Source organism: Conger conger, chromosome 4, assembly GCF_963514075.1.
Source record: "Conger conger chromosome 4, fConCon1.1, whole genome shotgun sequence".
NCBI lineage: Eukaryota > Metazoa > Chordata > Actinopteri > Anguilliformes > Congridae > Conger > Conger conger.
This window is the reverse complement of record NC_083763.1, coordinates 49428780-49443711: the sequence shown is the minus strand read 5'-3', so window position 1 is coordinate 49443711 and position 14932 is coordinate 49428780. Positions and strand designations below refer to the sequence as shown.

Genomic DNA, 14932 nt, shown 5'->3' with positions numbered 1-14932 from the left:
TTATGCATTCATTTGGTAACTGTCAGAGGTCACTTGACTTCATGGTTACTTGGTTACATGGTCACATTATCCAGATAAGAAGGCAAGGTATCAATGTAACCACAACTATGGAGACCTCTGTAGTTTAAGTGCATGTTGTGAAATTGCAAGAGTTTGCTGGTCATTGTCACAAACATGGCCATGGTCAACAAGACAAATGCCATTTCCATGCCAAACCTGGCCACAAACTGACACCAAGGTCAGAATATTAATAGCCACAACACGCCACAATGCCAAGGCTGCAAGAAGGGGTTATAACCATGTGCAATGCAGTTTCTGAGAACTGACTTGGGATATAATGAATTGGAAATATGGGAATGCTTTTTGATACATCCACATTTCAATACCATGACACAAAAAAGGTTTGTTTTTGTGTCATATGGTGTATGACTATTTGCTTTTTACTAACAAGCCTCTCTCATCCCGCTTATGGTTTATACATGGGAAAATAGTACAGTATTGTAGTGCAAGACAATATTTATTTATTTTTGTGATTAATAAAAAATAGATTGAACCAAATCAAGCTTATACACAATGCTCCCAGCACAATAGCTTAAGGCAATGTGTAACATATGAGGATGGACCCCAAAATTATTATGATAATATGTCCCATTCATTTTTTTCAGATATCCACATATTCTTGTATGTGACATTTTACAGAAAGGACAAACTGGGAATGGGGGTCAGCAGGTCCAATTATTAACATTATTAAACTATCTGCAGTTTATCCCATTGTACAAAAGCTTTTTTGGTACTGGTCATGTCTGACAGATAGATGTTCTACTTATTTTGCTGGGTTTGTTTTACACAAAAAGTGAGCAATTAATTGACTTCACAAGGGATTATGAAGAACAAAAGCTTACATTGTTCAGTTTTGGTATTCAACAATGTCAGTATAGGCTCATTATTTTGATAGAACTATAATAGATTTTCATCTTATTTCTAGACAATCACCTCCTTTTTTAATCATTTGGTGACAATACATTCTGTATTTACATCTCATCTGTGTGTAAACACATTTTTGCCAATGAACCACTAATGAATTGTGTGTCTAAGCATGTCACATAACATTAAATTATTTTTACTTTTACAAATTATAACAATTCCTAATATTACAAACAGAATATAAACGTGGGGGCGACATGGCTCAGGCAGTAAAAGCAGTCGTCTGGCAGTCGGAGGGTTGCCGGTTCGATCCCCCGCCTGGGCTGTGTCGAAGTGTCCCTGAGCAAGACACCTAACCCCCCCCCAATGCTCCTGACGAGCTGGTCGGCGCCTTGCATGGCAGCCAATCGCTGTCGGTGTGTGAGTGTGTGTATGAGAAGCATCAATTGTACAGCACTTTGGATAAAGGTGCTATATAAATGCCAACCAGTTATAAACGTGGTTAGAGATTATTCTGTGCACTACAATGACCGTAGTCTGCTTTGTGTTAATTCAACGGATTGGGATAATTCCGTGGTCCCAAACCTTGCAGAGCATTCTATACATTACAGGTAAGAATCGTAGTGGAATTATTTTAATTAATCTGGATCTAATACAACATGGAAAGCATTTTTGTAACATGGGCAGCTATAGATCGTGAGATCATTATGTTTCACTTGTCCAATCAGAAATCACAATAATTTAGAATTAAGTTACTATAATTATGTCCCCAAATATACAATGTTCGATTGCAATCTCACCTCCACCTGCATTGCCACGATGATTAGCCTTGGCCTACTTAAATTATATACCAAAAAAAACACATTGATCGACGATTAAACTAAATTAGGCTAACTCGCTACAATTGTATGAATGGTGTTATATTAAACAAATTCTTAAAGTACGTAATATATTAGATCAATTGTCTTTACGAATAAAACAAGCTATAATTATAGTTGTCTTATCCATGTGTCCAATTTAATTATCGACATCCCACGTAGCTCCGTTCTAACGTTTTGGAATTGGATCCGTTTGCTGTTAGCGCAAAATTTTTCAGAAACACCGGAAATACCATATTTTTATTCAATCACGAGCAATCATAGCGAAATACTCCGATTCTTTTTTTCCCTCTTAATTTTGGTTTGTGGAGACGTAGCCTAATGGTCATTTGTCATATAAAGAGTTAAGTTCCGACTTGGATACGGAGCCTCTCGTTCTCAACCCCAAATAAGAGACCGCTGTGTGAGATATGATCGAGCTGAAGGCTATTGACTATTTAATGTAATTTTGGAAAGGCGGACTAATAGCAAAACTAGCGATGTAATACGTTCGCATTTGTAATAAAAGAAGTGGGCGCTTGCTATGGACAAATCCACACCATAAAATATTTCCAGGTTGAATAATAGAGCCTAGCTACTTCACCAACGAATTTAACAAAACAAAAAAAAAGAATTTGTTTACATTTTAAATTCCATTATTATTATAATCTGTGATAAACCTTCTCCAAAATGTAAACTTATGTGATGATTTTCATAGCCTATTCCATTCACTCTTGTTTACGGCTATACCCCGACAACAACAGCCTATCGATTTCTTACTGACTGAACAAATAATTTGCTTCTATTTTTTCACGTGCTGTGCAACAACCGAAATTTTCTGAAATGTTTTTTTTTTATTTTTAGGCTGGGGTAGTTGGCAACCTCGACTTTAATTGGCACTTTCATTGGTATTAAACCAGACCTATATGACCTGGAGGCCTATTAATTGATCATTCATTTGATAATTCAATTATTTTATTCGGAAATGTGATTTATCTTGCCAGTGGACAGAAATCTTTCACAGAATAGCGGAAATGTCAGTTCAAGATAATATCGGCCCACAAATTATAGTACGCCAAAAATCTAACAAATAGGCTATACATATTTCGACTAATAATACATTTGCACTAATTTTGAGAATAAACTGCACTAATAGCCTAAATGTCAACATTTCTGCAGACCTAGGCCTATATATTATTATTATTATTATTATTATTATTATTATTATTATTAATTATTAGGTCCATTATATTTATTATTAGGCCTATTTCTAGCCTATTATGAATAACAACTATAATAATTGCTATTTTAATAGGCTAAATAATTTATATTTCTATAATATAGCCTATACTATAAGATAATAACAAGGGGAAATAAACATTTGATGTTAATAATTGCAATTATTTAAAAAATATTTCATAGAACATTCTGAAAAACAATAATTGATGTTTGATTAAAAGGTTTACAAATGTGCTTGTAAATATAATCATTAAAATGAAATTATGTGTGGGAAGAATTATGTGTGTGTGTAAATATTTTTATCAAAAGACTATAATTACACATTTCACGGGCTGTGTTCAATACAAATGATCCATTAATGTAATTACTGATTTAAACAACACTCTTATTCACTTGAAAGAGTACATTTGAAAGCAAAGTGTGAGCACAAGTTTAATGTGCGGTGCTTTTAAACACATAAGACTTATTTTCTTCTTAACACAAACATTTGCTTTAGGGAGCAAAAACAAAGAATATAGGCCTTTAAGTTCAAATAATATAATCAAATCAAAGACATATTGCGTTATAGCTGTAATAGACGCCCACCTCTGGGTGTCCAGTGTCCATTTAAACTGAAATAAAATTAAAAATCAGCTGTATCGTGAGGTCGTCTGCTTTGAATGGATTCATAGAACCTGTAAAAATGCTTTGATCCTCCGGTACCTCTCATGTTAACATTTCATACAAAGGTTGATTTTGTGTGAAAGCCAAGGGTAGGCCTACGTTGTCATCTATTGCCAAGAGGCCGTAAAATAACTTTGCCCATAAAACTGAAGACCTACTGGCATCAGCAAACCTGGACTCGATCTTAATAACCTAAGGAACCTGAAGGATTCTGCAATTAGCTAATCGAGGGACACTGGTGACAGAAACTACATGTTATTAAAGACTTGCCGGATTTGGCGTCGACCATTCAAAATATACCCTAGCTTGCGTTCAGTTTCTTATGTTGAGCATGAAAACAAAATTCTAAAAAGAAAACAAAGTAATCAAAATGTAAAATGTTTATTTAGATGTTTTTATACTGTGCAACAGTAACAATACAATAGTTTTACATACAAACGGCCAGTACAAATATTTAGAACACTGGATACATCAAAACATTTGTCTTCTAGCATGAAATGGACTTTCATATAGGTGATGTTCTTTACAGAGGTCTGTCTTTTTCAAACAATGAGCTTTGTTCATTTATTCCACCTCTATATTAGCTAATCAAGTAAATATGCACATACAGGCGCCTATCCTTATTTCTGAACGAACTTTAAGCATTTAGCTTAGGAGACTGAATGAAGCTCTGTCCCTCGGCGTCAAGAAAGAAATATTAGAACGGATTGCCACAACCCGAATGCTTGCACTATTTACACTCTGTAATAAAGTCCACAAGTCGTAATACTGCCGCTAATTAGGATAGATGCAACTACGCGTGCAATAAAATATTTCCATGATCTTTTAACTTTTTTGCGATTTCGGTCTCCATAACACGTAGACTATTGCTCGGATATTAGTTTGTTCAGGTGGCAACTATCTGAACGCACCATTTACATTTAATTTACTTCGACGTTTAGGGTTTAATTTCTTAAATCGGCCGCGTTTTACAAATATAGCTTAAAGGAAACAATTTCGATCAGAAAAACGTTGAAGTCTGAGAAGAGAAGACTCTACCTTGAAATACACATTTAAACTGATGCCAAGCGAAACATATTGATTGAATTCAGTGGATCAAAAGCAAAAGATTAAGATAATCTACAAAGCGCATCTTCCGCCTCCGCAAATGAAGATAATTGCAGATCGTCGCCCTTAATGTTCCCATATAAACCACCTTCAACAGGAAGCTTTTTCACAGCAAAAAATTAAATCTAATAAGGGAAAAAATACATGGACTACTTTGTCCATGACCTTAGCCTACTCAATTTCAACAGAAATGTGATTTCATTTAAGGCAAAACACGTGACATAATTAGAGCAATAACAATGACAAAAAGTAAGCATCTACGGTAGAGCTATGTTGGCATGAGAAGAACTGGGTAATCTGGCACAGGCTAGGCAAGGCCCAGTGGCCATCATCCTGAAGACGTGGAGGAGCCATTGAAGGAGGCCTTGCGCACTTTGTTGCATAAAGGGGTCTGTCTGACAGGAGGGCTGGGTGCTGTGCCGTTTCCGTTGACGGTGCTGGAGATGTGGGGGAAGTGCGGGTGTGGGGACTGAACCGGGGTGCTGGGGCTGGGAAGCGAAGAGGAAGTAGAAGGCACGCCAGCAGGGCTGCTGGCTTTATCACTGGCAGAGTCGCTCTCAACCCCACAACGGCCGGTACTGTTCAGTCCCTCTTGCGAGTGGCTGATCTTCATCTTTTTGCAGTTGGGACGAACTCTGTATTTCAGAGGTAGTGGTCCATTCTGTAAGCAGACGTGCGACGGATTATTAAATATCCGGTTTATATTTCTTTGAAGATCGGTCACAGTTTTAGCAAAAGCAGTCAAAATGTGAAACTTAAATTTCCTTATATGAAGAACAAAGCTAATGAACTTTAAATATATTTTTTACATAATGCACTTGAGTTTTAAATCTTTGGAATGCTATTTCTTTTTATTTAGACACCATCAAATAAAAACTCCAAAAATAACTACAATTTTTAATTGTTTTATTGAAGAATACAATGTGGAAACAAAGCAATGGTTTCCAATATAGAAGCTTCAAAACTACTTTTCAAACCGTTTTCATTCATGCTTTATAATTCCATTTTAATTTCTGGAGACAACATCACAGAATGTTTTTGATGTGAAGATATTAAAAGCAAATTACCCTTCTCCAGGTATATATGTAGGCAATGTCCATTAATGTGTAGTAATCTTTCAATGGTTCATCTTCATACATTACTTCAATCTATATTGGAGAGAGAATAAGGGGAATTTATCATGTATATTATAAGTACATTCACCTGTTAAAATACCCATAATGTGTACAAAATAATTTTACACAATCATAAAAAAACGATGACACTGCATTAAGTTGTATTAAGATAGCCATCACAAGTACTGTTGCCATTTTATGAACATAAAAAAATATTGTATTTAGTAACATACAATTACACAAAAACAAAATAATTGTATGCAGTAATTTGGTTGTAATAGGCTGCCAGGTGTTTTTAAAAAGGCACCATTTGAAATAGATTGCTCAATCATGCCGCTGAGTTAAACAGTAGCTTTAATATAATTGAGGAAGTACTAAATTGTTTGGCCATTTTTCATTCCTCACTTTACATAGCCCTGGTTTCAGTTAACCATTTTATGTTCAGTGGAAAATATGTATACTTCAAACTTGTTCAATTTTTTTACTTAGTGTATTGCTTCATTAGCTGATGATTAAATATTAGGTGAGATAATTAATGAATAATTAATAATTCTCTTACCTGAAAGGTGGAAGGAACATCCATCTTACTTCTTAGGAATTTCCTCAAATGCATCACAGTCATGGCAGCAGGGCACTGCAGATACCGTTTATTTACCTGCGAATTTGTTTTAAGAAATATTCAAAATTACTCAATAAAAAGCTCAATTTAACTGCAATGCATTCCATCGCCAGCTCTGAGAATCAAAAACTAGTAGGCCTATTCAATGCAGTTAAAAAGGTAGTTACTTTTGGAGTCAAAACAAAACGTTCAATGTGGCATCATTGAAAGCACATTCATATTTGCCCAAATGTATCACTGGGTTTACATTGCAACACATTTTTGCTCAGATGAATCAGCCAAAATGAACATTTCACATACTCAACAGTACATTTCTGCTACACATTTAACTTCTATATGTCTTTACATGCTCTTAGCAATTACATGCTGGATATTAGCGACCAGGATGAAATAAAATACAGTGCTGCATTACCTCTTCTTTTGTTTTCTTCTTTTCATCCATGCTGCCTTGTTTTTCTATCCTGAATGGAAAAAGGACACAAAAACAATTCAATTACACTCCAACCACTCCACAACAGACCGTAATAGCAATGGCATAAAACTGAATGACTCTTATGTGTTTATTTGCTTGGTGAAGTGAAACCTTAGAAGGTTGCTGGGTTGCTAGGTTGCAAACAGACAGTTTTTGTGTCTTTTGACAAGACAAGATAGATATTTTGTTGATTATACCTGTTCTGGTCGAAGAATTCGATGGATAGACTGATTATCTCATCATCTGTGATTATTCTCTTATCTTCATCGGCCACCTCTCCACGGTCTTCATTTGATCCATTCGTAGCTTAAAACAAAATATTAAAATTACCATAACAGCATATTTCAACTCTTAAACTGAATTCATAAATCAAATTCTTTGCACAGTCCATCCATAAATTCTATACATGTTTATGTAGAGTATGTGGTGGATCAAAAGTCTATTGCCTGCAAAACCTATAGCATAGTCAATACTGTGCATTTGGTCAAAATTACACTTAAGTACAAAAGAAGCGTGTATACCATCTCAGACATGTGCCTTAACTGCTGTACTACATAGTACACCTGGCAACGGACTCACATCAAATTATGTATGCCATCTGTATTTTATAATGCAGAACACAATACTGAATTTTTAGTCAGGGCAAAACTTATTTTTTTTAATTCTGGGATAAAAGACAAATAAGTTGGTAACTGGATTTTAACTGGAAGTTAGTCAATAAGCAAATGGTAGATATTATCCAATGCGGTGAGTGTATTTCATGTTATAAGCAATCAAAAGGAGAGCTATCCTCATACATCCTCATATACCTACAATCATATAGGTGCCACTTTCAATGTGCGTGTCTTACAAACTATGACATATGACATATGAATATACATATGAATATAGACCATTCTAATTTTCCACACAGAAAGTGGTTACCATCTACTGACGGATGCTCTGCGTAAAAATCCCTCCTCCGCTTCATTTCATCTATAGGAAAACAAAAGGGTTTTTACTCACATTTATTTAATAAATGAATTGATTTTACTGTGGTGTAACAAGTGTAAATAGAACACTTACTTTTGAAGAGACCAGGAACCAACTTGTACACAATGTCCTGAAGAGTCTTGTCGGAGCTAGAAACAGACACAATTTTTACTATTAACATGCTTTGAACATCGATAGAATTGTACATTATGTGTACATTGTATTGTATGTGTGATCAGCGAGTTGTAGAGCTTTAGACCTGTTGACCTTGCAGTGAAAGGTAACAGACAATTACGACATTTATTCTAATGATACCCAACACGCAAATATGCATACAATCATGCATACAAGACCAAATGTGCTTAATCAGTCATTACAAAATGATTGGCACTGGCTCAGGTGTCCTGCATGGAAGAAACGGCTCAAATTTACCGAATGTTGAGCAGAGGCTTTGTTTTGTGAACCTGGACATCACAAATTGGACAGTATTTGCTGGCCTCCAGATAGCGCACAATGCACATTTTACAGACTGAGGATATAATTCAGAGAGAGACAATGGATTTTAGTGGTTATAAAGCATTTATTAATTATGACACTTAAATATCAATGCACTCATTTTACCATTTAATCAATGAAAATGGCTAACATAGCAAAGGCAACAGTAATTACTTTAAGATGCAAGAAATAGAATTTATATGTTTGTATGCCATTGCTATTATTTATCTTGAGCCTTCTACCCAAGCTGTGATACTTACATGAGTGCAAACATTCTATGATGGTAGTTGCATCTATGAAATATCCACCACACAAAACACACATCAAATGTGGATTTAATTCCGTAATCTTAATTCTTGTTGTTCGATGCATCGTCATGGAAGGCAAAGACCTAAAAAAAATAATAAAAAAACCATTAACTGAGAAGCCTGTTGTCAGTTTACTGCATTCATATTGACTTGTGTGTAGCCTAAGGGTTCTTAATTAAAACAGAGCCTCCTTACAAGTAACTTCAGAAGCAAATTATGTAAGGCTATAGCTGGCTAGCTACTTATCCAGTAACCTTTCATTTAAAAGATGTAGAAGTAGAATGTAGAATTATGGTGCTCATCAACAGTTAACTGTAGACTATCACAGCATGTTAATAAAATAATAAAGGTTAGAAAAAAACTGAGATCTAGAATGGCAACCAAGTTACCTTACTGGAAGAGCAGCCATTTGCGAATCATACCATGAACTGGCTTAACAATAGGCTACCTGACATAACACCATGAAACGATGGAAATATATGTTTTATATTTTCCCAATGGCTATGAACCTTGACTCCCGTAGACAAAATGAGTAAGATTTACCATCACACGCGGATAAATGGCTCAACGGAGAAAAGCACTCCAACGTTCGGCTACTGAAGTTCCTTAGACTTCACAAGTTAACGTTACCTGTTAAGACTTCAAGTAATATCACTAAAGCTGAGATCCAGTGTGTCAAAACGATTAAGGTTAGACCTGACCGGAGGGGATTTGCTATGGTAGAGCTTCAGTCGTTAATTTTTAATACAATAACCACCATCTAGGTCTAAGGTAAAACATGACACTCGCGATATTTGCTGTCAGTAGTTTCAGCAGTTATTTTTACTAGGCTATTTAAAGATCTACAACAGTAAAATGTTTATTTGTGTCCAAACACGGCAATTCTTATTGTTGCTATAGCAACTTAGGTTATACTTGGCATCTTGCCAGTGACTGAAAATAGAGCCGCGCCACAAGAGCAACTATGTTTCATGGAGATGTGACAAAAATAAATCTAAAGCCAACAGATAAGCAAGGTTTTTTATGTTAACAACAAATTTTAAAAATGTGGTCGAACAGACTAGCCTACGACAGCGTTGGCTACCATGTCGACAATCGGTTCGTTATATTTTACTTAACACTTCTCTCCGCAAAACATAGGCTAACATTTAAATCGGCTCTCTGGACAGATGTGTTTAGACCCGGTTTTAAATGTACGCTGAGCACTGTTTAGTTGGTTATAGGTTCAAACAGATAGAGATAGGCTATGTTCTTCATTGGCTGAATTCAGTCACTGCAGTTATAGCCTAAGTAAAGCCAAAGATAATAACAAGTGTAAAAAGGCTAGCTAATATGGGCTGTGGGAATTAATTCTGAATTGCCTATAAAATGACAACGAAGACCATTTGTTGGCTAAAAGTTGACAACATAGGGGATTTCAAAACGTTAGACTTGGAGCGTGCTGAATAGCCAATCCGAAAACACATCCAACCACAAAGTAGGCTAGTGAAACAGTGAAAGATCACTCTTCGGGGAAGAGGAAGCTAGCCTATTCTCAGATGCAAGTTTTAAGACCAAGGCTTAAAGAACAAGGCTGCATATGGGTTCATTTTCAATAGGCTACAAGCGGTCACACCCGTGAAACCGAAATGTGCCCTCACACATAGCTTATCCACAAACTCACTGACAGCCAATTTTGAAGACGGAAAATTGTGCTACAGCTGCCAGCATTCGTCTTGCATAACCAATTACAAGAACAGAACTGCGACTTAAACGAAAGTGATAGCCTATCCATCCATTCAGGAGCCTACGCCATCTGAGGTCGCCCACATTAAGCGGCGTTTAGTAGGCTAGTCTCCACGAGACGTGTAGGGCTACACACTGCTCATTAATACAAGACACAATACGAAATAGCGGTGATTTTTGCAAAAATGGTATGCACTCTGAAGTATTAGTAAGCTATAAGGTAGGCTATATAGGCTATTAATCTGGGAATGGTCTGTCTATATCTGACTAGGGTACTGGAAACAGCGCAGTTTTATAGATACAATGTCAATATCCTAGTGAGGTAGGCTACGTTCTCAACCATCAGGCTTTCAGACTTGGCGTAGCCGATGCTATCACCGGGGCCAGGGCAATGTTAGATGTCTCACAGTCGTACGTTTGCACAAGATATCTCTTCGTGTAACCCTATTCAGGTAGATCGCAGTCACCCATGTAACCTACACTCGTTTGTGTGTTGAATCTACATAGCTGCGCTCTATCAGCTGATTAACTTGTTGATGTTTGTACAACTGTTAAATCTTCTCCAAGAGCAATGCACAAAAAGTAGAAACATAGCACATGCAAGCGTTTAATTTGGGCAACCACAAACAAGCAAGCAACATTGTCAAAACAAATGAGTGTTGTGTTGTCATCGATTAAAATGGAAAACAGTGAAGCATCCCTTACTAATTCACAACGTATCCCTCTGGTCAATGAATTCAAGAGTTCTGTTGAGACCATGTTGCAATATAGACTCAGCAGTTGCAATTTATAAACTCATTTTCACAAGTCTGCGAATGCAATCCAGCAGATATGGTAAATTACCTTCACAATGCATATAGTTGAATTAGGTAGGATATGCATGTTAAATAATACAGCAACAAAAGCAGGAACCCACCCGGACAGGGGTAGCCTATCTAAATTCATTTTGCAGCCTACTCTTCACAGTAACTAGGTTACAGTAACAGTCTACACGCACTTGAGGCCTGCGCATCTAGGCTACTTACAGAACACCGTTATAACATGCCATTGTTTTTAAAACCAAAAAAACTTTCAGACAATGTAAGCGCGCGGACAATGAAACCCAAAACAGTTCCTCTTTACCGAAACAAACAAAATGCATGCAGCAGTGTAGGACAGCCAAATATCAAGCAGTAGAAATGCAATGCACTTAACTACAGACCCGCCACGGTTACAACCTTTTTATGGTCTATTAGGCCCATAAAACAACACTATATTGAGAACTGGCGCAATCAACAATGTCAAATGTATGAACACTAAAATGGCGCAATCACAGTAGCCTAATAAACGAACATGAGATTCTGTCCATATGACTATTGATCCAAAAGCACATTCGAAGCCAATAGTGTACTTGTAAACCCATCGCAATTAGCCTACCCGAAGCTCAGCGCTTTCACTGAAATGTTCTTTATCAGTTGATTTTTTGCAAGTATGGTTTGACCACGAAATGGCTACTGCACATGTCGCGTCAAGGTTGTCCACATACGTGTCGTGTTCATTGTTCCTGGCCGAATCAATGTGAAAGTGCAAGTCTTGTTATTAATCCAGGCTTTGTTAATTGCAAATCAACCGATAGCCCGTTAACAGCGTGTGAAGGCCAGTGTGTCGAGTCACACGCACATCCCATTGAAATCCACATACCAAATAAAAACGACACCTAAATAGGCTACTCCACAATGGCATATAGCTCGCCTACATAAATATTTGTCAGAAGTTTCCACTGACGTATGTGCTCTTAAAAAAATCAATGGAACCTATATCCTAGTCAAAGTTAACGCCACCCCTGCCACACTGCAAAACATGACAGAAGAGCTTTAAATTAAGACAAAGTAGGTATCATCAATGTTGTAGAAAACGTCCCTGCTTTTCTTTTCTTTACAGTGTTAATCACTGAAAATACGAAAAGGGACATTTAAATTAACAATCTTAAACCAGGCTAGTTCGAGACTGACTGTTCTGCCAAGACGTCAGCCACCAATGGAAAACTTAAGTTAATAAAATGCTTAGGGTTTACCTCTGAATGCTGTAGGCATTTTGTTAGGTTCTCAACATCCAATTGATGAATACTCTATAAAATAATGGCTCTAGATTGAAATAAACTGACAGGGAGAACCGATTGAATCTGACTTAACATGAACGCTTGACCCATCTCACTCCTAATTTATCTAGAACGTCGGCTTTCATCAAAGACTACAAATTAGAACTAAACTATAAAGTAGCAACCATATAGTCAACCAATAGTATAAATATTTATCTACACGTTGCGGCTGGCCATTTGCCTCATAAACAATGCGTGATCGAGATTGGAACTAAATTTAAAGCAGTGTACGTAGCTTTACTGAATCCGTGCGGTGTGCGTAAAACCACTGTCAGAACCTCGTATCAAGTGCAGACCTCATCTCCCATTTCATATAGAAAACAACGTAACAATAACGCAGATCCTTTCAGAATTCACCAATTGGTAAGAAGGGAGACTGAATAGCACTTACCCCAGGATTATGTTGTAGGCCAGTGAGACTTGGTACGGATAAACAATCAAAGTTATAAGTCGATCAGCAGAAAATGAACGCGAGCCAAGCGGCCATCTTGAAAAGAGCTGCAGACGCTGTCAATTGCAATAAGCGCACGGCAGCACAGAGCTCATTTTAGTTACGAAAATCCTTATTTCTCGCCCTGCCCGCACCCTCTGTGTGTCTAAAGCATGGGATAGACGAAGAGCCAGAACTGCAATTGTCCGATTTAACTGATCAAAATGCTACCTCTATGAGGTTCGTTCCTAATTCAGTTGTTTGAAAAATGCAATGCTGATGGTTCAGTGGAAACTGACACCGTCCCCAAAATGGCTTGTAGTTCGACCGCCCAGCTCTGTCACGTGGTCTCATTCCTTAAGGGTGGCCAGGGAATTAGTGTCGGTGTAAACCGCGTATGAATCTTTGCTTTATACCTCCATTTCCCTTATAACACCTTATTCATCCTCCGAGCGAAAGCATTCAGATCGCGTTTATAGAAATCGAGTTTTCAAGACAATGGATCGTGTTCTTCAAATTACATTTTCCGTCTGAAAAAGTGTACCTTTACCAAAGCCAATTATATTACAAAGTCCTTTTTATAAATAGGAACGTTTTATGGCAAAAAATATAGCCTATTGGCCTTTTTTTAACCAAGGCACAGACTGCGGCGCGTTTCATGGCGCAGGGTCCTGATAATAGTCTGTGAGGGAAACGCTGAATTCGTTTATGTTTATATTGTCGCCTTTAAATCCACAAACAAGGATTAAAATACACGAATGACTTACCACCGTATATTGAAGTAGTGTAGGCTATCGCAAGTGAATCGCAAATAACATAGCCTAGCAGTCGGCAGCTCGCGCTCTTTCGTTAGAGGCAAATCCCGGGTTTTTGAAGCCAGCGCCGCTTCAAAGCAAAGCATAACCTCAGACTTTATCGGCTCGGGTCCAATAGCCTGTAGCCTACGCTCACGTTTTCCTTTCAGGTATCATGAAATTGGCTGGGGCGCCTGATGAAATTATCTAAGAACGTGCTGTTTCATCGACTGAGATAGCTCACGCTAATTAACGGTTTGTTCACAGCCATTAAAACGGTAATATTTCACGATTGCCTCGTGTACCAACCGATTATTTTCGACACATTATCAGTAGTTTTATTCAATGCTTAAATGCAAATTAATATTTTAGATCATGTATATTTTTCGCACATACATCTGAGCTGTGGCAATGCTGTATGCGGGTTCTAGGTTGTCATTTGTAGTGTGGTGAGTGATACAATTGGTGGATTTAAGTTACAGAACCGATATCACTGTTTTGTACCAAACCAATATACCTATATGATAATGAAACAAAGTATTCACGCTTAAAAAGACAAGCTTTCATAATAGCCTACGGGTTTTATGAAAGTAGCCTAAAAAAAAGCTGAGATGTTTAATTATTCCTCATATGTTTAATAGTTGAACATACGTGCACACGATGGCTTGCATGCTGTGTTGGTTTAAAAAATTTTTTTTAAAATATATTTTTACTTTGCTTTTCAAACCTATTAAAATCCAAGCGAACGTTCTTGTCGACTGGACGTCAGCACAAGATAGAGAGGGGTCACGCGCCAAGTCAGATTCCACTGGCGCTTCCCCGGGCGTTCCAAGTAGGTTACGGGCTTTACGACTGTGTAGCTTTCAAGAGCCTTTGCCTCGTCTTTCATCTTTCTCACAAGATTTTACAAAAACGCACTGACATGTTCTAAAAACAAAGTATTAGAATCAAATGCACATTGCGTCATCTCCGGTGCAGAGAGTATATATATTTTACTTAGGCTAATTGTCGCAGTATCCGACTTTCTAAGAACTCCATAGATCAATTTACAGAGCACAATTCATATCAAATTTGC

At 37.2% G+C, this 14932-nt stretch overlaps 1 protein-coding gene across 2 annotated transcripts; it reads right to left on the bottom strand.

Annotated features, from left to right (window-relative positions):
• Positions 1-4048: 4048 nt before the first annotated feature.
• On the bottom strand, positions 4049-13961 carry bmi1a (bmi1 polycomb ring finger oncogene 1a). 2 transcript variants are annotated; one of them, XM_061239565.1, is made up of 10 exons: positions 13831-13961; positions 8724-8854; positions 8401-8497; positions 8062-8117; positions 7921-7971; positions 7194-7302; positions 6937-6985; positions 6465-6560; positions 5858-5938; positions 4049-5451 (listed from the first exon to the last, which is right to left on the bottom strand). In XM_061239565.1, exons 2-10 carry the CDS (start codon positions 8839-8841, stop codon positions 5119-5121), a joined length of 990 nt encoding a protein of 329 aa, XP_061095549.1. In that variant the 5' UTR covers positions 8842-8854; positions 13831-13961; the 3' UTR covers positions 4049-5118. The 2 variants fall into 2 exon arrangements, with proteins under 2 accessions (XP_061095549.1, XP_061095548.1); XM_061239564.1 differs by lacking the exon at positions 13831-13961 and adding an exon at positions 13025-13417.
• Positions 13962-14932: the final 971 nt, after the last annotated feature.